This window comes from Megascapheus bottae, chromosome 4 (assembly GCF_031878675.1).
Source record: "Megascapheus bottae isolate mThoBot1 chromosome 4, mThoBot2.hap1, whole genome shotgun sequence".
NCBI lineage: Eukaryota > Metazoa > Chordata > Mammalia > Rodentia > Geomyidae > Megascapheus > Megascapheus bottae.
In genome coordinates, this window is record NC_143512.1 from 12,788,439 (window position 1) to 12,811,965 (window position 23,527).

Here is a 23,527-nt window from a genome sequence, read left to right on the forward strand (position 1 = left end):
CCAGCAGCGCCACTAACTTCTCACTGCCTAACCTGCTGCCTCCCGCCCCTCCGACTCTCCACTGGCTGCTACTCCCCGGCGGCTGTAGATCATTGGCCAGGGTGACCTGTCGCTCAGGCGCCCCGTCACGCGCCGCTCGCTGGCTCGCGGCCCTCAAGCTGCGTTGACCCGCGCAGGCCTAGGCGGTTGCGAACACCCGCCTTCTGCTCTCTACAAGTAGACTTCCGGTCTTTTTCTATCTCTATTGGTCAACCTCTCTGACTATCCCTTCACGACCTTAAAGTGGATTAGCTGGCCTTCTGGTCAGTCACAGTGACCCCTAGCAATGGGAAACCCCATTGGTGCCGTAAAGTGTCGGTCACTTGGTCATAGGACGTCGCGTAGTACGATTGGCGGGTGCGGATACTACTCATCCCGCCCGTATCTGAGGTGACGGGGAAAAGGCCGGGGAATTTCCACTTCTGCGTAAAATGAAAGTCTGAAATGACAACCCACAGGAATTAATAAAATTTAAGTAGGCTTAGCCCCACGCTCAGTGAGCCTTGCACTTCAAGGAGGTGAGAGGAGCCTAGGGAACGCAGATCCCACCTGTAGCTCCTAGCCAAGCGACACGAATGTGGCCGGAAGTAGCTGCACGGGGATTGGAGGAAAGAAGCAATCAGTCTCAGCGAGGCTCCACCTTCCGGCTCCGGCCTGGTTGGTGGATGGTGGTGTCAGTCATCGTAGCAGTTGCCACCTCCGGGACAGGTGAGGTTGCTCAACGCGCCCAGCATTGCACACGGCCTGTTTGGGCGGGAGTTGCGGGGGGGTAGGAGGGGGAACCTGAGCGGTGAGGGGGCGTGAAAGGGGCTGGGCTGATCCTGCTGGGCGCCTCCCGCCTTTCCAAGTGGTGCTGTGGCAACCCGGAGTGCATCTTGGGATGACCGCCCTGAGGCCACCAGTCCCGCCTGTGTGCGGGGACGAGTCTGGGCGCGCTGTCGGGAGTGCTGGCCCCCTCGGGACTGCGTTCTCTTGCTGGTGGAAGGCGGCCGACCCGCAGGCTGGACAGCGCCATTCCTGAAGGTCGAACGGCGCGTGGAACCCGACCTTAGGGCTGAACGCAGCTAAGAGAGCATTTGCCAGGGGGTCAGGGGGCTGTCATTTTGGGGGTCCTGGTGCCCTCTTAACGTGCTGGGTGATCCTGGCGCGTGTAACCTTAATCCCTGTAAAATGGGAATGATGCTAGCACCTTCTTGTTTGGGTGCTTGCTATAAAGTACTAATATACTAGGCTTAGCAAAGTGCCAAACTTACCGGAAAGACTTGGGGGGTTGTTTTTTAGTTACTGCCACCTCTCCCTTCTGCTAGCCAATCTAGTTCTAGCCAGGTGTCGGTGATAAAAAAAAAGGGGGGGGGACGCTTCTTTTAAAGAGATCTTTCTCCTTTTCCTTTTTTTCCTCCTTCCTCCCTTCTCTACTGTGCACTCCTCTTTCCCTCCACATCTCCATCCTCCCCCCCTTCTCTCCCTCTATCAGTAAATCAACAAAGAAAAGCTCAAGGAAGGGTTGGTAGCCCTTGCCTGTAACTCTAGCCACCCTGGAAGCAAGGCTTGGGGATGTCTTTGTTGGATGCCATCAAAATAGGAGCTCCCCACTCTTCACCGAAAAGCTGTGCTTGCATGGTAGTTCTTATCCAAGACCCATCCCAATGGAAACTGTGAGACCCTAACTGAAAAATTAACTCAAGTAAAAACTGCTGAGGGCTTGCCTAGCAAGCACAAGGCCCTGAGTTCCAAAAGGAAAGGGAAGGAGGAAAGAAATTGTGTTTAAGTTCCAACGAATCCATGACCACAATAAAGGAATTTGGTGAAGTTTGTATGAAATTGTCTTTGACTGAAGAATGTCCCTGTGATAACAAAAGTTGACCCAAAAAAAAAACCCCTCATTTTCTCCTCTTACAATTTAACAGTGCTTTGTCTATTTTGATTGCTTGATAATTTCATATTTAACCTCCTTGACACTAGATTCTGAAAATTCTACTGAATATAGTGACTTTTTGTATGTCTTTAAAAATTGTCTTAGGGGAGACAAGGAGAGTGGCCTACTGGTAGCCAAGCAAGCCTGTGCCTATGCATAGGCCCTGAGTTCAAGCCCTATGACAGGCAAAAAAAAAAAAGTGTCTTATCCTTTTGTTTGGTAATCATTCATTTTGAGATTTCATATACAAACAAGGACATTGTTTCCTGTCCTCAGAACATACTAAGTTTTTTTTTCCTAGATAAAAAAAGTTTTGCTGAGCAAGGTGGCTCACACCTGTAATCCTAGCTACTCAGGAGGTTGAGATATGAGGATCAAAGTTCAAAGCCAGCCCCAGCACAAAAGAACCTGAGACTCATCTCCAATTAACCTCTAGAAAACAGTGGGGCTTGGCTCCAGGGCTAGGGTGGTAGCCTTGAACTCAGGGACAATGCCCAGTCCCAGAAGTAGGGTGGTAGCCTTGAGCTGAAGAGCTCAGGAACAGTGCCCAAGCCAAGTTCAAGCCCCATGATCCACCAAAAAAAAAAAAAAAAAAGAGTCGTAGAAACAAGAGTATTTTAGATGTAAACATCATGTATACTGTCCGCAGTATTTGTAGAGCTTAATTAGCCTCTATTTAAGTTTTCAAGGCATGTATGACTAGTTCACAACCCTAACCACACAGCAACAAAAAGAATCCTTGCAGTGCCCAGCCCACTTCAAAGCTGGATTATCCAGAATTGGTGTGGATATATCCTCAGGCAAAAAACAGGTATTGACTAGTGCAGTATTACAAAGGAACTACTTGCCATTCCTACTTCGAATACAAAAGTAATTTCTGATGCAACTCCCTGAATAAATTCATTAAATTCCTTAAACAAATGTAGTGAATCTTAAGGACAAAGGGGAAAGGAAATCTGGGTACATTCATTTTTCCCATATGCTTGAGAGAGAAATACAGTCTACTCAGTACCTTGTGAGTATAGTCAGAGAAATATGATTGAGCAATAACCTTTGTTTCATGTGAACCTTTACCTGAAATATTTGGCAGTACTTTGGCAATACAAGAGTTAGGAGCTCTAAGTCTACCAGATTTTGGTGACTGTGTAGTTGTTTAGAGTGATTTGATGCTAGGCAAGATAGGTGGATCATATCTGTAATCTCAGCCGCTGATGTGGCAGAGATCTGTAGGATTGAGGTCAAGACCTGCCAGGGGGGAAAAAGCTATCAGACACACCCCCTCAAGCTGATAATAGGGTGCTCCTGTGGTCTCAGCCATGTGAGAGGCAGTAGGTATGAGGCTCCTGTTCCTTATCCCCAATAAAAAAAATAAAACTTGAGACCCTATCCAAAAAACAACTAAAGTAACTACTAGCAGTGTAGCCCAAAAGGTAGAGCATCTGCATACAAGCCCATGATGTCTGAGTTCAAACCCAAGAACTGCCAAAAATGAGAGCAAAAAAGAGTAATATTTCATACATACTACAAATGTAAAACCAATAGAGTAAGAAATTACCACCATATTGAGTAGTATATGGTGAATGCATAAAATCATACTTAACATATTCAGTATAAAATATTAGTAAGTTTAATGTGATTTATTGTATTACCAGAATTTTAATATATCCTAAGATAGTATTTGGTGGGTCACACTTGTAATCCTACTTACTCAGGTGGTAACATCTGGAAGATAATAGTTTATAATTAGCCTGAGCAGAAAAGTCCTTAAGATTCCATCTGCAAATAATCAGAGAAAAAAAAGCCATTCTGGTAGCATAGCTTGTTTAGAGGGGGCTAACTGAGCAAATGAGCTGATTTTTTTTAGTTCAGATCCTGAAAAATATATTTACTGTTGTGGAAAAAACTGGCTTTCAAATAAGTTATCTTCCTACAGAACAGGCTGGCACATTTGCCTTTCTTTCTTTTTTCTTTTTTTCTTTAATTTTTTGTAACTTCTGAGGATCCAACTGAGAGCCTCATGTATATTAGCACTACCCCATTGAGCTAGATCCTAACCCTGTAATGGTATATTTGCTTGTAAGCTGTTTCAAAGCCTGCACTTCGTTTGAACCATTATTTAGTCAGAGAAGGAAAACAAAAAGAACTCTAGCTTAAGGATTTTAAAAACATCTTAAGTCACAAGAGACTTCATTTCTCATAATATGAGACTAACAAAGTAAATCATTTCTCAAGATATTTAATTTCTATATGCCAATCTTCACAATTGAGACTATATAAGAAAAAAGTAAACCAGCAAATGTATTTATTGTACTTACATGTTATGTCATTAAACCAAATTCTATTGTGATTTCAACTACTTTATAAAAGGTTGAAATTTCAAAAAGTTTAAATACTTTGTCTAAGATTATTAGGCCACTAAATGAAAAGACTGAACTTTGAATTTACTTCTGTATGATCACCAAACCCATGCCTTTACCACTATTTCACATTAATTCTACGGTATTATGAAAGATGAAAAAATGCATTCATTAGGTAAATATACTGTAACTTTATATCTTTCTTCTACACCTTCTAATTAAGCCAGGTATGGTAGCTCACAGCACTCAGGTGGCTAGGGTAGGAGGATTGACTGGAGGCCAGGTTGGGCTACATGCAGTCCCTCTTTCAAAAATATACATACAAGCTGGGCACTGTGGCTCATGCCTGTAATCCTAGCTACTCAGAAGGCTGAGATCTGAGGGTCAAGATTCAGAGCCAGCCCAGGCACTAAAAAGTCTATGAGACTCTTATTTCTACTTAATCACCAGAAAACTGGAAGTGGCGCTGTGGCTCAAGGGGTAGGATGGTAGCCTTAAGCTGAAGAGCTCAGGGATAGCACCCAGGCCCAGAGTTCAAGTCCCATGACCGACAAAACAAACAAAAAAAAACACGTGAGTGTATACATATATACATACATAAATACATACATATACATATATATATATATATGTATACCTACTAATTAGCTTTCTGGGTGGAGTTATCCCTGACTACCACCAAACTTATCTTCCTCTTTTATAACAGTAGGAAACATTTAATTTAAAACTTGTTTCTTGGCTTCTCCAACCACATTGTTAGTTCCTTAGACAATGTAATTTCACACTCAAAAAAAGGTGGGAGCCAGGAATTTGTCCTAGTGGTTGAGTGCTTTGCCTAGCATGCAGGGAGACCTGGGTTTGACTCCTCAGTACCACACTGGAAGTGGTGCTGTGGCTCAAAGAGTAGAGCTTGAGAAAACCCAAGGACAGTGCTCAGGCCCTGAGGTCAAGCCCCAGGAGTGGGAAAAAAAAAAAAATACTGGGCCAGGAGCATGGCCTAGTGATACAGTACCTGCCTAGCATGCATGAAGCCATGATCCCAGCTGGAGCTTTGTTATTCTTGTTTACCATTTCATGGTATTCTACTGACTGAGCATGCCATGATTGTTTTGGGGGTGGGAGGTAATTATTACCAGTTCTACAATTAAAGTAGCTTTAAAACCCTCCAAGATATGGTAAACATATGTTACTTTAACTAAAAAGCTAGATTTAGGCTATACTTGGGCTGAATACTGTTATATATACCTACAAGATCTATATTATATATAGATATATGAAGTGGGTATATAAAAAAATGAGGAGTTGGCCGGGTATAGTGGCTCATGCCTGTAATCCTACCTAATCAGGAGGCTGAGATCTGAGGATCACGGTTCAAAGCCAGCCTAGGCACTAAAGTCCATGAGACTCATCTCTGATTAACTACTAGAAAAACAGAAGTGGCAACAAAGAAAACAAAACATTTCCCCAAATATCTTACCTTTGTTCATTTTTATTAAATAAATTGATAGTTTTTAATTACCTGGTTCAAGGGGGATTTTTTTTTGTACTAAGTATCAAACCTAGGCCTTATGTGAATCTTTGCCTCATAATTTTTTTTTTTTGCCAGTCCTGAGTCTTGAACTCAGGATCTGAGCACTGCCTTTAGGCTTTTTCCTCAAGGCTGTCACTCTGCCACTTGAGAGCACAGCATCATTTCTGGCTTTTTCTATGTATGTGGTACTGAGGAATCGAACCCTGGTCTTCGTGCATACTAGGCAAGCACTTTACCACAAGGCCAAACTCCCGGTCCCTGCCCCATAAAATTTCTCATTATAAATCTTTTTTTTCTTAGAGACAGGGTCTTGCCATGTATTTCAAAAGGACCCCAAACTCACTATATAGTCTAGGCTGGTTGGTCTCAAATTTTTCACCCTATTCTGCCTTCCATATAACTGAGATCACAGGTACTTCCTATCATGCTTGGCCTATTGGTTGAGATTCAGGCTTACTGATTTGTGCCTGGGCTGGCCTTGATCTGTGATCTTCCCTATCTCCACCAGCTGAGTAGCTGGGATTATAAGCCTGAACCATGTGCAGTCCATTCATGTCTATTTTAGAGCACTTTTATCACCCCTAAAAGAAATTGTACACCTCTTAGCCATTGTTCTCCACCTAGTTGTCATGTCTATATATGCTGATTCCATTATGATTAAACAATATTCTACTCTATGAAAATATCACATGTTATTTATCCATTCATTAGTTTTAGTTGTTGAGTCATTTGTGTTGTTTCACTTTTTAGCTTTCATGTATAATGCTGCTATGAGCATGGCATACAAGTTCTAGTATGGACAGATTTTCAGTTCTCTTGGATACTTAGCTAAGAGTAGGATTACTGAATCTGACAATAAGTGCCAGGCTAATTTTCAGAGTAGCTGATTATATATAATCATTTTTGAGTATTTAAGTATAAATGCATTAAACAATAAAATACTGTATAGTTGCTGTTTAAATGAGTAAAATGTGCATTTGTTTTTAAGGTCTAAAATTCAATGATATGCATGTATTTCAAACAATAATTGCTTACAATGTTATTCTTTTTTTTTTCTTGTGGAGAGTTGTGGGGACAGGAGTTATTTAACCTAGTCTCACTTCAAACTCAAACATCCTCCAACCACCAGGTGTGGTGACACATGCCTATAATCTGCTTCTCAGAAAGCTGAGATCTGAGAATCACTGTTCAAAGCCAACCAGCCCAGAAAAGTCCCCAGGAGAGTCTCATCTCCAGTTAACCACAACCAAAGCTCAAGTCCTACAACCAGCTAAAAACAAACAAACAAACAAAAAACCCACTAATAAAATAGATTTACTTGTGGCAAGAGTAACCAAGAACAAAAGATACAGGATCCATAGCCAAAATACTACAGAGGTTTAACAGAAAGGGTTGTTATAACAGAATTTAGATAAAGTTAATGGATTCTAGGGCTGAGGAATGTATCTCCGTGGAAGGGCAGCTAGGTCCGGGGCTGGATCCCCAGGACTACCAAAGAAAGAAAAAGAAAAAAACATGAACAGATCCCTAACAAATAGGTTGTCAAAACTAGCTGAAGAAAAAAAAAATCCTGGAAGTTAAAGACTTTGAATGAACTTAAGCTTTTCAGAGAGCAGGCACCAGGTCCTAATGATTTCACCAAGGATTTCTCTGAGTCAATAGAAAACTGGATTTAGACTGAGATAGAGTCATAAGATGGAGTATCATACATCTATATATAACATGATTGGTTCTCAAAACAATGGTGAATAAAAGGAATAACAGACTTGACACTATGATTCTATTTATAAAACAATGAAAATAGATAAATAAATTGGTGAAATAACAAATAAGTATACATAAAGAAGAGATAAGCAAGGTATGGGAGTCCACATCTGTAACCCCAATACTAAGACAAGTTAGGAGGACTGCATGTTAAGAAAATACAGAAAAAAAAAAAAAGTTTGATGTGTAGCTTGGTGAAGAGCACTTGATAAGCAAGGCTCTGGGCTTAATCCCTAGCCCTGTCCAGGAAAAGTAAGAGGAATAGTAACAGAATTCAGGATAGCAAGTCACATGTTTTCTCTTAGACCCAAAATATAACCTTACATGTAGACACATATAAATGGGCATATTCATAAGTTTATACAATCTTGTTGACTGAAGTATATAATATATGCAAGGAGTGAAACTTATGGAGTAAAAACCTTTGAACAGTTAACCGGAAGTTTAACAAAATGAAGATGAGGAAGCTGAAACCATTTGATTGGAATGTGGAGTAGTGGGCAGGTGGTGGATGAGTGCAAAGGGGAATGGAGAACAAATACAGCCATAAGACTCCATATATATATATGTGATAAAGGAAGTGGGGAGAAGAGGTACAGGGATGGGACAAATAATGCAAACATGTAAGTGGACATGTCAAATTGTATCCATTTTGCACAATCATTTGAAGATTACAAAAATTAAATGTAAATAAATTAGAATAGTGTTTACTTGGAATGGCGATGCAATCTAGGACACAGAGAGAAGTGCTAGGAATACCCTACATGTTTATTTGAATTTATTTTGAGGAGAAGTTACCTGTCTTTATTCGTTGTATATGTGTTTGTTTATTATGGAATAAACAATGTATAGTCCAAATTTATGATCCCTTCAGCCTTCTGAATGCTGGAATTACAGGCTTAGGCCACCACACCTGGCTTCTTCTTCTTTTTTTCTTTTGTTCAATACTAAGGATTGAACCCAAGATGTTAGTAAACATTGCTAGGCAAATTTTCTACCACTGAATTACAGCTCCAACCCCTTTGTTGTTATTCTTTAATCCCATTCCTGAATATGTATACTCTGTCCAAATTCTTGTACTTGCTGAGTCAGTGGCTCGCACCTATAATCCTAGCTACTCAGGAGGCTGAGATATGAGGATCAAGGTTCAAAACCAACTGGGGCACAAAAGGGCCTGAGACTCTTATCTCCAATTCACCTCTAGAAAATGGGAAGTGGGGCTTGGCTCAAGGGTAGGGCGATAGACTTGAGCTGTAAAAGCTCAGGGACGTACGTACCCAGGCCCAGAGTTCAAACCCCATGACCCACAAAAAAAAAAGGTTCTTGCACTTGTGGAAAACTTATATTTTATGTACTCTTGTATGTATCTTTTTCTATCTTGAATTTATGTTTATTCTATGTCTGTGGTAAAGAATGAGGTACTGACATGGAAGAAATGTCCAACAAATATTAAGTGACAGGCATGTTACAAAATTCCACAATATGCTAAAAAGCTCAGAGACAGTGCTCAGGCCCTGAATTCAAGCACCAGGACTGACATAAAATAAAATAAAATAAAATCTCCACAGCATAGTTCTATTTTAATAAAAATATGAAAGTACTCATTAAATCTAAACAACATACAGTAAACTATAACAATGATGATTTCCAGTGATGATTTCCACCTCTTTGGTTTTTGTGATGAACAAGACAACAATAAAGATTAGTTTTATGTTTGTTAAAACTTGTTTCAAAGAGAAAAATGTTTCTTTTTCCTTCTACAAGTAGAAAAGATAATCTCTAGATTATAGGAGAATTTGGGAGAACAGACTTAAAAATAGGAAAGGTTTTGGGGTTGGAGTCCCTTTAATGTTAAAAGAGTAAGTGAATGGGGACTGGTCAGATCTGCCTTTCCTAAGCCCAAAACTTCTGTCACTTTCCACCATGCCTCAGGAAGTAACTAAGATCTTGACCAGCTACTCTTCAAGCTTGTGCATTGTTCCAAGTCCCAAGTCGAGTTGACAGCATCTCCCAACAATGTCCTGATTCCTAAGTAAAACACCTGTGAATCCAAAGAAGACATGGTAAAGCCAGAACAACTGCGCAGGGATACAATAGAGAAAAGGACAGAACAAAAGAAATGCTGGAGGATAAGGAAATCCTGGGCAATCTAATTCTAGATCAGCCAGTGAATTGTTCTTTCTCCATTTAGTGCTTCTAAATTGTCTATTGCAGAGCCAAGTATGATGGATGGTACATGCCTATAATCCTAGCATTCAAGAGACTGAAGCAGGAGGATCCCAAGTTCAACAGTAGCTTGAACTACACAGTGAGACTCTGTCTCAAGAAAAGATCAGAAAAATTCCCTTGCTAGTGATGAAGGTCTTGGGCTTGTAGAGCCATGGAAAGGAGGATGTTTTGTGGTGCAGAAGGGAGTTTAGATTAACAAAGGAAAATAATTCTAGGCTCATATGGTGGTTTCTGCCTAGAACATTTCCCATTTATCCTGACCAAGCTAGCTTATATTCATTCTTCAGAATTCAAATAATGGCTACTTTTGGGAGAACCATTTTGACTTCCACCAGCCCATCTTCAGAACCCTCCAAAACGGAAGTCGAGTCTTTCTTGCTCCCTCAGTCTCTGTGTTCCTTAGCCAGCACTACCCAAGTAACAGTTGCCTGTCTGATTCTCCCAGAGGAATTTAAGCTACCAAGGTCAGAAACTGTGATTACCCTACTTACCACTGTTTCTCTCAGACCTAGATACTCTATGTAGGTATGGTATGCCTTAGAAAATGGTAGTAAAATGAAAGGTGGAGAAGGCAAGAGATAGAGAATCCTCCACTTATATAACTGGAGTGTGGTTCACACAAGACTAGAGGAGAAGCCTCTTGACCAAGGGAAAGGAACATAGGTATTATCCTCTCTTCCTATCTATCTATCTGCCTGCCTGTCTGTCTGTCTGTTTGTTTGTTTTTGCCAGTCCTGGGGCCTGAACTAGGTCTGGGCCCTAGGCTCAAGGACAAGCATTCTATCACTTGAGTCACATTGCCATTTCTGGCTTTTGTTTGTTTATGTGGTACTGAGGAACTGAACCCAAGGCTTTATGCATGCTAGGCAAGCACTCTACCACTAACCCAACTTCCAGTCCTATCCTTTCTTTTGACCTGATACTCCCTCTCATTCTTTCCCTCTCCCACCACATCCTGTTATGAACTTGAGCTCCCTCCACTGGTTCAACTTCAAATTTGCAGGAAATCAAGCCCAGGTACCCTGCTTGGTTTAATCTTCCCTCTGAAATCTTTTTACTTCTCCCACTCAAGGGTAGAGAAGGTATTGAGTTATAAAAGGAATGCAAAGATTTTTTTTTAGGGATTGAAAGGAAAAGAAAAGTAAAAATAGGTTAATAGGTTTCTAGGCTGGAAATGTGACTCAAGTACTTGAGCACTTGTTCAAGTGGTAAAAACCTTAGCCTTGAGTTCAAACTCACCACCCCCCAAGGGGAAAAAATACCAACAAGTTTCCAAGGTCTGATCCCATATCACACACTTCCCATCTTTAATTTAGTTACTTGTCTCACATTCTTACCTCACGCTTAGTTTCCAGGGGTCTCCAAACTCCAGCTAATTCACAGAGATGTTGATTTCTGGAGCTTTTGGCTGATATATCAGTTCTGACTGTGGAAGAAAGATCCCAAGGTGAGTGGGGAATATACAGAGACAGAAAGAAACAGAGGAAGAAAATAGGATGTCCTTCATTCTGCCTTTGTCAATGCAAAGCGAAGAGAAATGCTTGTTTTTATCAGATATTTGGGTTTAGTGGAGATACTAGGCTTTCAGGGCCACTCTTGGACAAGGGGGAATCTCCCAACCTCTGTCCATTCCCCCAGAAAGACCTAGACTAAAGCTCACATCTTCTCTGTCACTTCCATTGAATGAGTGATCTGGCTCCAGCCCCTTATCAAGGATGTTCCTTTCCTCATCTGGCATGAGTTCATCCAGCCAGAGAAGTTCCTGTGGTGAGAAGATCCACTCCAGTGCCTTTCGGACCCCTACCAAGCCCAGCAACTGCAGAAATAGAAACAGACCAATAACTATGAGCAACAGCAGCTGAAAAATAATTATAACATTTATTGAGCACTTCCTATATGCTAGGCATTGAGTGTCAACATATTGCTATAAGTTAAATACAATAAGTATTCACATTATAGACCAAAGGAAATAGAGACCTGAGAGGTTAGTAACTTCCTAGAAGTTATACAGCTAACCATAAGGGTCCCATTGCAAAGCCCATGCCTCTTAAACTTTCACATCTGTGAGGAACAGAAATTGTCCACATTGCCTTTCCTGGGACATCATCTTTCTAAGTTTATGAGCTAAGCCAAGAGGTCAATTGGGAAAGGAAGTGAATTAAGTATCACAGGGCAAGTCTATGTGTTGCTCAGCTATCTTTTCTTAGCACTTCCATCCAGGAAGAACCAGGGCAAGTGAGAGAGGTGAGTTGCTCTTGCAGAGACTTTGACTATTCTCCTGGAGTCACAGTCTCCCAGACCTCCCCCAGGACAACCTAACCGTGCCCCCAAGTCACCATGATGGGGAAGATGATGGCTGCAGGGGTGGACTTGATTATCCAGAGCAGACCTAGGCAGGCAAGCTGGATGGCTGTGAAAAGGTGGACTCTGCTCAGAGGCACGTGCCTCAGGAACAGCAGGTCTGGCTGGTGTTTTGCAGGCATCAACAATAACTGCACTCTCTTCATGAACTGGGAGGATGAGAGGAAAAGGAAGCCGGGCTCTTGGGTAGTATTCAATATCACTGCACCTATCACAGCCAAACAAGGGCAGGGAGAGGGGGAGAAAATTCCCTTGTCCTCCCCACCCAGAGTATGGCAGCAGAGGCCCTGTACCCAAAGAGAGGCAGCCATTGAATAGGAGGGGGATTGGCAAGTGTGGGCTGGAAGAGAAGGGTTGCTGGGATATTTTAATGGCCTCACCTGGATGCTGCTAAGTGCTGCCACCCCCATGTATAGGAAGATGCCGTAGAGCACAGGCATTGGAATAAACTGGTAAGAAGAAAAATAGAGGACTTGCAAAATAGCTTACAGTTGTCCAGATGCCCCACCTTAGTGCTAACATCTGAGCCTGCCCAGGCTTTCTTTTCCTGGTACATTGTGCATGCCAGATTTCATTGAATCCTCTCATTAGTCGCATGTTTGTCTGCACTTTCATAAGGAGAAACTGAAAGAGAAACCTGTACATTTCCTAGCCTGTCTCTCAAGATCCTCTTGCCTTAGCCTCCTGAGAACTAGGATGATGGGTATGCACCACCACACCTGGGTTCCTTTCCAGGGTCAGGTATCACATAACCCTCTGTTCTCCATGTTCCCAATATACTATCATCCTTTCCTATCATTTTTCATAAAAATAATCTCTATCTGAAGGTATCCTATTTTGATTTCTAAAAATATGTGTTAAAATTGTTTTGGAAAGGAAGAAAGAGGGAGTGATAGATAGGGTAGGATTGATTGGAACATATTATATACGTGTGGAAATATAACAATGAAATTGCCATCTGCATAACTAATGTAAGCTAATTTGAAGAAAAGAAAGATGCCAGGTACCAGTGCTCACATCTATAATCCTAGCTACTCAGGAGACTGAAAGCTATGGTTTGAAGCTATCTATGGTAGGAAAGCCCATGAGACTCTTATCTCTAATTAAAAGGAAAGGGGAAAAAGAGGGAGGGGAGAAAAAGGGGGGAAGGAAGGAAGGAAAGAAGGAAGGAAGGAAGAGAAAGAAAGAAGGAAAAAGAAAAAGTCCCCTGTCACCAGACTTCAAGGTGAAAGCCTGATCTATTTGGAGCGCCACTGTATCCCCAGTACCTAAACCAGTGCTTGGCTTATGGTTTATGAGAGTCATGTAGTTAATTACAGATCCAGTCCATCTGGCCCTTTCTGCTGTATCACTCTCACTCAGTCTCCATGAACTTTCCCTTGCTTCACCTCCTGTCTTCCTACCAGTGACTCTTGTCTGACATTTTCTGTACCCTCCATGACTGCTTTGCTGTCTTGGCTTGTTGACCATTTCTGCTATCACTTGTTACTGAAGTTTTACTTATGTGTGTTTAAAGTTGGTGCTTAGTCTTGTATTCCTTTTTGTTATTCTCCTGTCCTCACTTTTCCTGGCTGGCTAGCAGAGCGTGGTACACAGGAGATGTTCTAGCATTCTTAGTGGGTTCGTGCAAATTACTTTACCTCTTTACCCTTTACAGTTCTCATTTGTAAAGCTCATATGCCACTCAGGGTTAATATGATGATTGAATGAGACTTGTATAAATCCTATTGGCTATGTCAGTAGCAGTTCTTGCTTCATGTATTATTAATACATACTGACTCTGATCCTGGTCTAACAGGTACCTTGAGTACAGGTGCCAGGAAAATGGAGATGCCAGTGAGGATGAACACCATCAGGCCTGTGAGCCTCTGCTCCCTGTGGGGAGAAAAAAGAGATAGCTACATTTTGGAAGAGTTCCTAACACCTAGGCTAGATAGCAAATGACTCTCTGGTAGAGGCCCTAGAAGCCAGAGGAAACTAGTGAGATCCTCCAATCAGTTCCCTGGCAGAAAGGGGGCCTCAACTCATAGCCAGGAAAGGTCCAGAACACTTTAACATGAGGTTCCCAGTCCCACCCCCCAACACCTTGGTTCAAGTTCACAGCTCTTTGTTTTTATTATGAATTAGTAATTTTATACTGCCATAAAGATCTATATTTTACAATTTTGTTAATTTCACATATTTGCATGTGTGTGCTCATGCACACATACACACACACACACACACACACACACACACACACGTACACACGTGTTCACCGAAGCAGGCTTGAACTCAGGGCCTCATCCACTTTTTTCATTAAAGGCTAGCTAGTGCCCTCTTGAGCCATACCTTCACTTCTAGCTTTTTCCTGGTGAATTGGATATAAGAGTCACTCTGAAGCTGGGCGCAGTGGCTCACGCTTATAATCCTAGCTACTCAGGAGACTGAGATCTGAGGATCACAGTCCAAAGCCAGCCAGGACACTAAAGTCCATAGACTCTTATCTCCAATTAACCACTAGAAAATGGGAAGTGGCGCTGTGGCTCAAGGGGTAGGGCTATAGCCTTGAGCTGAAGAGCTCAGGGACAATGCCCAGGCCCAGGGGTAGGGTGGTAGCCTTGAGCTAAAGATCTCAGGAACAGCGCCCAGGCCCAGAGTTCAAGTCCCACAAATGAACAACAACAACAAAAAAGAGTCTGATTTGTCTGTCTGAGCTGAGCTGGTTTGATCCCAGATTCCTGGTGTAAGCCACCAGTTGCTGGGTAATTTAATATACTTTAGACAGATTGTGTTTCCACCAGTTTCAGCCTTGTTTTTGTAATGAAGTCCTTTGAACAGCCATTGATATGCTTCTATATTGAGTAGGGACTATGAGGTAGCATTTCACCCTCCACCTCAGCTTTGACTACCTCCACCTTTGCATCAGTGATGGTACTCTTGAGGGCCCTCATCGTCATCATGAGTGAAGGAGGAGATACAATCCTCAGCGTCCAGAACCCACCCACTTATGCACTGCAATGAACTTAAACTATCCAAATAACTGTCATATATCCCATAACTACTTTGCTTCCCTCCTTTTACTCCAGCCTCTGAATCCTAGCCTCACCTGATGCCCAAGAAGCTGGGGGCCTCCCCAGGAGCATAGGCTCTGCTCTCTCTCCGAAGACTGTCCATGTGAGCCAGGGAAATGACAGTGGCTGAGACATACCAGGGCAGCCCAAGCACTGATGTAAGCAGAATTAATACAGCCACACAGAACAGGTCCAGGTGGAAGCCAGCTCCCTTCTGCAGTGAGTGGATGGAGGGTGATGATGAGGCTACCCTGAGCCACAGAAGAGGAGCAACCTGGACTCCATCCTGGAGTTTCTATCCCTTGATCTAGGACCTTAACAATCAGGCCTTACTTGCAGTCTGTACTGGGTGCGGTTGAGGATGACTGCTGTGATCTGCTGGTCCATGAAGATGAGAATAGACAGCAGCAGGGCAGGCAGGGCAGCTGCTATACTCAACCACCAGGAGTTAGCTCCAAAAGGTGACACCAGCCAGCCACGTCCAGGGAGTGTAGGCTAAAGAAGGCATTCCACAGACAAATATATGTAATATACATGGGTTCCAAGAATACATGCGTACATCCCCCCTTCCCCAGTCTTGGTACTCTTTTACAATCTGCTCCCCTCTCTAAGACACTGGATGCTAGGGTAAAGTGTGTGTGTGTGTGTGTGTGTGTGTGTGTGTGTGTGTGTGTGTGTGTGTACTGCTTCAAAACATCCCAGTACCTTCAAAGAGGGCAAGATAGGGCCAGCCTGGCTGGAGCCAGAGTCTCTAGGCATTTGCTGTCAGCTCCCTCCCTCTCCCTCACTGGCTATGACCTTCCCACACTTCTTGTAACATACACAGCTCTCCTTCTTAGACACTCCCCCATTCAGGGTGGGGCAGCTCAGGCTCAGACCTGCCCATATCTGGGGCAGCACTAGGTGTGTCTGCGTCTGCTTTGATTATAAGCGTCTGTTGGAGGGAGAGGACCTGGGTTGTTACTTGGGGTTCTGAGCCCCTGAGGCTGCCTCAAATAGAGCTTTTCCCCCTTCTTCCCTTCTGTATTGGAGGAAGCTGGTGGGAAGTCTCTTATGGCACAAAGCTTTGTTCCACAGTCACACCCTAGAGAGAGCTCCAGCCTTACTGGAACCAAGCAGGCAATGGTGGGTGAAAGAAAGGAATGAGGAGTAGTGAAGTGGGCAGGACCACAGCAAAAGTAGGGAGAGCCCATAACAGCAATGACTAACATTTACTGAGGACTTGGTATGGGCCAGGCACTGTGAGACATGCCAAACACTAGGATCCACTGTAAACCTCAAAACAACCTCTGAGGTAGGAGCTATTGTTATATGATTTCCACCTTATAGATTAAGAAACAGGCTTTCAATAAATTGCCTAATGCACACATGGAAAGTGGCAGAACTGAAATTTAAACCCAAGTCTTGCCGTCAGAACCCGTCCTTCTGATTGCTGTTTGATGGTAACAGCTACTGTGAACAGTCTTCCGTAGTCACTCATGCACTACCTCATGTAATGCTCTCAACAACTCTGGGGACCATTAAGAAACTCATGGAGAAAAGAATAGGAATTGTGCATCTTTCCCCTCCAAAATTTGTTAGCACTGATGTTCCCCTATCAAATCCCCCAGCTCTCACCTTGAACTCTGTGGGTACCAGGAGCTTTGGTGTGGCTAGGTCCAGGAAAGCATCAAGGGCACAGCCCAGCAGGATAGCCAGGACTGAGGAAAAGTCACTGAACACTTTGCGTACCTGGCCACACAGGTGGACACAATGAGGTATAGATCTGCCATCTCTGTCCTTTTACATCCTGACTTATAGACAGGACTCAAGGCCAAAAGAAGACCTCTCACATAGGGGGAAAAAAAAAAAAGGTAACACTTACCATGGAGGGGAAGAAGTGGCTATTCTTTACATACTTGAGGGCCGTAGCAAAGAAGAAGGAGGTAAGGAAAAGGAGAAAGGAGAAGAAGGCGATGTCTGGCACAGTATGGCAGCCAGGACCACGAGGGTAGCCTCCCTTCTGGGTGCACTCAGGAGGAGGTAACAAGGATGCATTGACCAGGCCTAGGTCCTATGTGGAGGGATAATCAGCTACTGGGGGTAGTAGAAACAGAGTAAGTGTCCTCTTCTAAACCCACCTCAAGGGAAAGGGGACCCACAGGTTGGGAAGTCATTGGCCATAAGAAATGGCTGCACCTTCTGAAGGTTTCCCTACACTGTAGGATGGGGAGAACAATTGAGTGCTTTAGTTTTCACCCTTTTCTCCCAGGCCTTCCCAGAAGCAAGCCCTCACCATGCTTAAGATGTCATCTCTGTCATTTGGCTTTGTCCTTGTCCACTGAGACACATTTTCTGGAAAGCAGAGAATAATTCAGTTGCACACGCCTCCAGTCCCACAGGATTTTAATCCAGCTAATCACAGACTTCTGCTGTCTGACAACTCCCTTGCAACCACATCGGAACTCAGGACACTGCCTGCTACCCCTGATCCTCAAATTCTCTACCATCTGTATCCCCCAGAATCAGGCTAGAGCAGTTACTCAGAAAATGGCTGAATTCATGAACTCAACAATCCTACCAGAGCAAGAACTAGTCTGGCACACTTGAGAGAGCACACAGCTCCAAGTCCTGGTGCTGCCTTCCACATGTGGGGCTGTATTCAAGTAGAATACTCCAATCCTTTCTCCGTCTGTTTGATTGTGGTCATCCAGGAAGAGATGTATCTTACTCGATGGGTGAGTTTAAGAAACGAAGCTGGGTGAGCTTGGCCCTGCCACTCCCTCTCCCTTCTCTCAGAAGCAAGCCTCCTATTTGGTGCATGTATTTAGCTCTACTCCTCTGGGGCAAGTAGGTCTCTATCCATTGCTGCCATTATGTCAAGATTTGGCTTTACTGTTAGGAAATCCATTCAGCCATACAACTGTGTTCTTCTATCAAGTCTTTGATATCTTTACTATGTCAAATAAAGACCAATACTGGGTTTTCTGTTGATTTATGTCTCAAGTGATTCAGAACCAGAGTGGGTAAGAGTGCTATTGTTCATTGGATAAATACTCATCATTTTCCTGAACTTAATCAGTGGTCCTTTCTCCTCTCACATCCTTCCTTACCTGCTTCCCTGTTTCCCTCACCTACCTCCTGGGCCTGGATATTGACAGAAGCAGCCAGAGGCAGGGGACCCTGGCCTTTGGATGGGATAGGCACGGGTCAAGCTCAGCATTTTCCCCAGGGCATCATAGATGAAGATGAGGCTGATGAGGGCACAAAACCCTTCCTCTGTAAAGCGGGTGAAGTAGCGCACCAGCACGCTGGCCTCTGTGGCCACGAGCACCAGGCAAAATGCGGCCACCCAGATGCCCACCCACAGGCGGAAGGGCAGGTAGTCCAAGCTGTGATCTCTGTGGGGATGAGATACAGGTAGAGCTATGCCCCTCAAGTCAAAGAGATAGCTCCAGCCCTCTCATCTAGCCAGAACAGGCTGAGGGTGTGTGGCATTGGAGGCTGGGAAGGTGGGGGAGGACTCCTACCTGCAGAAAGTGAAGAGCAGGCGCTCAAAGACCAGCACTGGCCCTGTGCTGCTGAGGATGGTAAGGGGCTGGCCTGCCACCAGGCAGAAGGCAGCCCCGGTAACTGCAGTACCCAGGAAACTTTCCAGCACACCCTGGGAAGCCAACAGAGAGAGAGACATCACAGTACCCTGGCTTCCCTAGCACAGACACCTAAGCTTCAGCAGAGCTTGTTCAGTCCCCAGAAGAAGGGGACATGGAAGTCAATTAAGTTTGTGTGTAGACAGTCACCATTGGCTCGTGTCTGTAAACTTATCTACTCAGAAGGCTGAGATCTGAAGATCATGGTTCAGAGCCAGCCTGGGATGAGGGAAGGGGGGTGGGGACAGCAAAAAGACAGAAGTAGAGATGTGACTCAACAAGGTAGAGCACCAGCTTTGGGTGAAAAAGCAAAAAGACCATGCCCAGGTCCTAAGTTCAAGTCCCATTACTAGTGTGAGCGTGCATGCGCGCGTGCGTGCACACACACACACACACACACACACACACACTCAACTTCTGCCAACCCATTTCCCATAATGCATGTCCCACAACCCCACACACCTGGGCACCTTCAGTGGCATCTCCCAAGAGACCCCCAAAAGTGATGGCGTTGGTGACGGTGGCCAGGTAAATGTAGAGCACAGCTGAGAGACACTGGGGATGCAGGGCGTCCAAGAAGTCGCTGGGGTACCACGGGGCCTTCCGACGCACATCCTGGACAAGACCCCCGAACAGCCTCCCACCCGCAGGTCGTCAGTGATCCGCCTTCCCACACCCCAGCCTGCACTCGGCCTGCTTCCCCTGTGGCCAGGCGGTCCCCTTGCAAGGGACCGCCATGTAGAGGCCCCCATGACCCTTGTTCCCAATCAGTTGGCCTCACCAGCCGGTCCGCTGCAGCTCTGGGCTGGGCGTGTGTGGCCCACGGCGGCGGTGGCTGTCCTCTGCCCCGGCTCTGCCCAGCCTGGAGACGCCTCTGGCCTCCCACACTTGCGAGGGGAGCCTGAGGAGAAGGGGAGCCCCCTGTGAGCTCAAGCGCCCCACCCAGCCGGTGACTTGGCCCAGAGTCGGTGGCGCCCTGCCCCCTGGCGGCTGTCGTCTCGCCGACCTGACAGCCAGGCGTGTTAGGAAGAATTCAATCACTTCAGCCACACCAAGGTAGGCCAGGCAATTGCGAGGGACTCACGGGTGGAGGGAGGGGGGGTGGCAGACCTCCAAACCCAAGGGCAGGGCCTCTAGACATGACCAGAGGGGAGAGATCCGATGGAATGGTGGCCCCCAGGTACCTTTTGTGCCGAGGGGGCAGGCATTTAGGCGGGGGAATCCGGGCTGTCGGGTCCCACCGACCTGGGGGCAGCACTGTCACCTCCTGGAGGAAGGCATCTATGGCAGCCAAGAGGTCGTGAAGGTTGCTGGCCCGGCGAACTGAACACTGGAATTGCTGGTTTTAAGGGCACAGAATGGACAGAACATGCAGATTGGACTGTAATACATGTTCCTCAAAATTAGACTCACCCAAGTGACGGGCAGACAAGTCACTCCTTCACCTTCAGGCATACATGTATTCATTCCATGGGTATTGAATGCCTACTGATGCCTGCACTGGGCCCGTAATTAGGTTACATGGGTAGCTATGGAAACTTCAGTCCCCATGTTGAAACCCCAGTCAGCCTCAGTGTTGTGATTGGTCACACATAAAGTCCATTCTCTCTCTCTCTCTCTCTCTCTCTCTCTCTCTCTCTCTCTCTCTCTCTCTCTCTCTCTCTCTCTCTCCCCCTCCTTCTCTCCCTCTCTCCCTCTTCCTCCCATTCTCTTTCTGTCACACACACACCCCTGCTCAACTCACCAGGTCACTGAGGAGGACAGCCACTGCTCTACCCATTTCATGGTAGACCCTTCCAGGCATAGGAGGGCCCAGAAGAAGGCAGAAAAACCTGAAGAAGGAGTGAAGGCCTCACAGAAGGCCAGAGGCTGCTTCCCCATAGGGCAGCACAGCCCCCCAACGGGTAGCCTCTTGACCTGCTGACCCTCAGGTCTGACCTCCCTACATACTCCAATGCTCTGCAGACCTGACTTTGCCCTGGGTACCACCCCCCGTCCCCACCCCTGGTCCTCAGGGACGTATATCCAGGGAAACCCCTTCCCTCCAGTAAAGGTCCTTCTTTTGGGCCCTGACTCCCACTCAGTTGCTTTACCTGCTGGGGAGGGGCACCTCAGTAAGTGGCCCCAACACCACTGGATTCTTCAATTGAACGAAAGCCCCCAGAGGCCGTGCCAGGAAGCCCAACTCTCCTGCCAGCACCACTGCTGCCTCTGCCCCTGGAGGCAGCTTTTGTCTCAGGGGGTTCTGACGCTGAGAGTATAAGACATTATGTGAAACCGGGCGTGGTGACTCATGTTTGTAATCCTAGCTATTCAGGAGGGTGAGATCTGAGGATGGTGGTGGTTTAAACCCAGCCTGGGGAACTAAAGACCATGAGACTCTTGTCTCCAATTAACCATTAGAAAACCAGAAGTGGCGCTGTGGCTCCAGGGGTAGGGCAGTAGCCTTGAGCTGAAGAGCTCAGGGACAGAGCCCAGGCCCAGAGTTCAAGCCCCATGACCGATAAAAAAAAAAAAAAAAGACATTATGAGAGGAGAGGAATGTTGCCAGGATCTCTCTCAATGAGCCCACAGGAGAGAGGCTCTCTGTTCATTCCTAACCCCTCTTCCAGCCTTTCCCAGGAAAGACCACAAACCTGTTCCTTCAAGGGGACATCCTCATCATGAGAAACCTTTTTTTGCTCAGTGGATTCTACAAAACAGGAGTATTCAGTAGTTAATAACACAGAGTCTGGGGGTGAGTCCACCAGGGAACCCACACCAGCCTTTTTCACTGACAAGCTGTGAGAACTGGCATACAGCTCCTCTCCCTTTCTGGGCCTCAGTTTCCTCTTCACTAAACTGAGGATGATTGCCCCATTTCCCCAGGTGACTTTGAAGATTAAATGAGGTACTTCATGTAAAGGTGCTGGCACAGTGCCCACTAAATATATTCCTTCACAGAGCTTTTGCTGTTATTCTTCCTTCCCGTCCCCCCCCCCCTTCGCCATTACCCCCAACTTTCTCTTGTTCATGAGTCCTGGGTTGAGGTCTAAACCAAGCCTAGGCCAGGAGACATCTGGGATCCTCCTAGCCCAGGGTCTTTATCTGGATCTCTCACCCCAGCACAGCCTGGTGCCTCCCATCTGGATGTGGTGCTGAGGTCTCTGCAGCAGCAAAGCCTGAAGTTGCCCTTTCAGCTCTGGGCTCAGCCACTCCACCCTTATCACCTGCTCTGCAGAATAAAGGTGGAACTCAAATCCTATCCCAAGAACTCCCTGCTTCCATCATTCAGACCTTTCCCCTTCTGATCCATCCTGTTTTAGGAGTGTCAGAGACTATAGAGGCCAATGAACTTGTTCCTCTACTCTATGCATCTTGATCCTAAGCAATGAATGGATAGTCCTGCCAATAAGATGGTGAAAGTGGGCTCTGAAAGGTTCCAAGACCATAGATTCCTTGGGAGATGTCCTCTCTACCCAGGCCCTCCCTAACAAGACTCCCAGCGTACCCACAAGTTCCAGGAGACTCAGAGCTGGACAGTCTAGCAATACAAGGCCTTCAGCCAGCAGGCTTCGGAGCTTCTGGAGGCTAGTAAGTGCCAGGGTAGGTACATGGGGGGCACTCCACCGGCCAGCATCCACCTCCAGCTTCTCCTCGAACCGTACCCACCTGTGATGGATAGACAGTGTTATTGGGGAAGTCTCTCTCATGTCTAGGATTAGGGACACAGAGGAGTCAGGAAAGGTAGAATAGTAGGGGGGTCCTTGGCCCCTGGTACAAGAATATACCCCCAATTCAGCTACCCTTCTTTGCATCTCTGAAAAATACAAAACTAGAATGTGGAGAAGACAGTAAGTATACTTCTACTCATGGAAGGTGGGACACAGAAAGGAATTCAGAATTGAGGATGGGAAAGTACCCCCATAGAACTAGCTGGGTTCCACTCACCTGCCTGTTTCTCTCCACTCAAGTGCCTGGGGCCAGCCCAGCAGTTCATTCAGCTGAATGAAGAGCATAGGGTCCTTGGATACCACCATGTCCCTGCTGTCTGTGTCTAAGGGGACATCAGGTCTAGGGCCAAGGACATTATCCAGCTCTCCTGTAGGAACAGTTTCACCAGCACTGGAGGTTTCAAATTCCTCCTGGCTTGGCAGCTTCATCTTGGGGAGGCTTATACAGAAATCTCGGGGCTTCTGGCTGGCTGGCTGGCTTTATAATGCACCCCTCACTACAACCCAACACAAACAAGGCCATACCTGCTGGCCCCGGCTCATACTGGTCACCTCTTTTCCTGCTTGCTTCTCTACCCCCTGTGGCCTGAGAGTGTTTATAAGGCTAGTCTGGCTTTTCCCAGGCTCTTCAGAAATGTCCAACTTGGAGGCAACACATATGAGTGCATTTCTCGTGGGATCAGATCTAACCTGACTTGAGTTTTGTGTAAATAAAGAGGAGAGATACTTGGCCCAGATCTAGTCACTGACACCTCCCCAAGTTTGTATCAAACCGAAACATCAAGCATCCAGAACTGTTTTCAGTGTCAACAACACATCCCTCATACATTTGGACAAACTGAGAACTATTAAACAACTAGGCCTAGGCAGGGTAATGGAGACAGCAGGTAGAGGTCTGCTGACTAATGATTTGGAAATGCAGTCAAGTCATGGAGA

At 45.4% G+C, this 23,527-nt stretch overlaps 1 protein-coding gene across 2 annotated transcripts; it reads right to left on the reverse strand.

Moving 5' to 3' along the window:
* Positions 1 to 9,169: 9,169 nt before the first annotated feature.
* Slc4a9 (solute carrier family 4 member 9) lies at positions 9,170 to 23,055 on the reverse strand. 2 transcript variants are annotated; one of them, XM_090331393.1, is made up of 22 exons: positions 22,809 to 23,055; positions 22,369 to 22,595; positions 21,979 to 22,092; positions 21,515 to 21,570; positions 20,972 to 21,129; positions 20,623 to 20,710; positions 20,063 to 20,217; positions 19,660 to 19,779; positions 19,341 to 19,515; positions 18,759 to 18,892; positions 18,367 to 18,629; positions 17,525 to 17,583; positions 17,114 to 17,302; positions 16,867 to 16,980; positions 15,583 to 15,744; positions 15,285 to 15,463; positions 13,999 to 14,071; positions 12,577 to 12,645; positions 12,172 to 12,345; positions 11,496 to 11,651; positions 11,173 to 11,261; positions 9,170 to 9,647 (listed from the first exon to the last, which is right to left on the reverse strand). In XM_090331393.1, exons 1-21 carry the CDS (start codon positions 23,018 to 23,020, stop codon positions 11,208 to 11,210), a joined length of 2,931 nt encoding a protein of 976 aa, XP_090187519.1. In that variant the 5' UTR covers positions 23,021 to 23,055; the 3' UTR covers positions 9,170 to 9,647; positions 11,173 to 11,207. The 2 variants fall into 2 exon arrangements, with proteins under 2 accessions (XP_090187519.1, XP_090187518.1); XM_090331392.1 differs by lacking the exon at positions 22,809 to 23,055 and having other exon boundaries at positions 21,979 to 22,087; positions 22,369 to 22,456.
* Between the last annotated feature and the right edge of the window lie 472 nt (positions 23,056 to 23,527).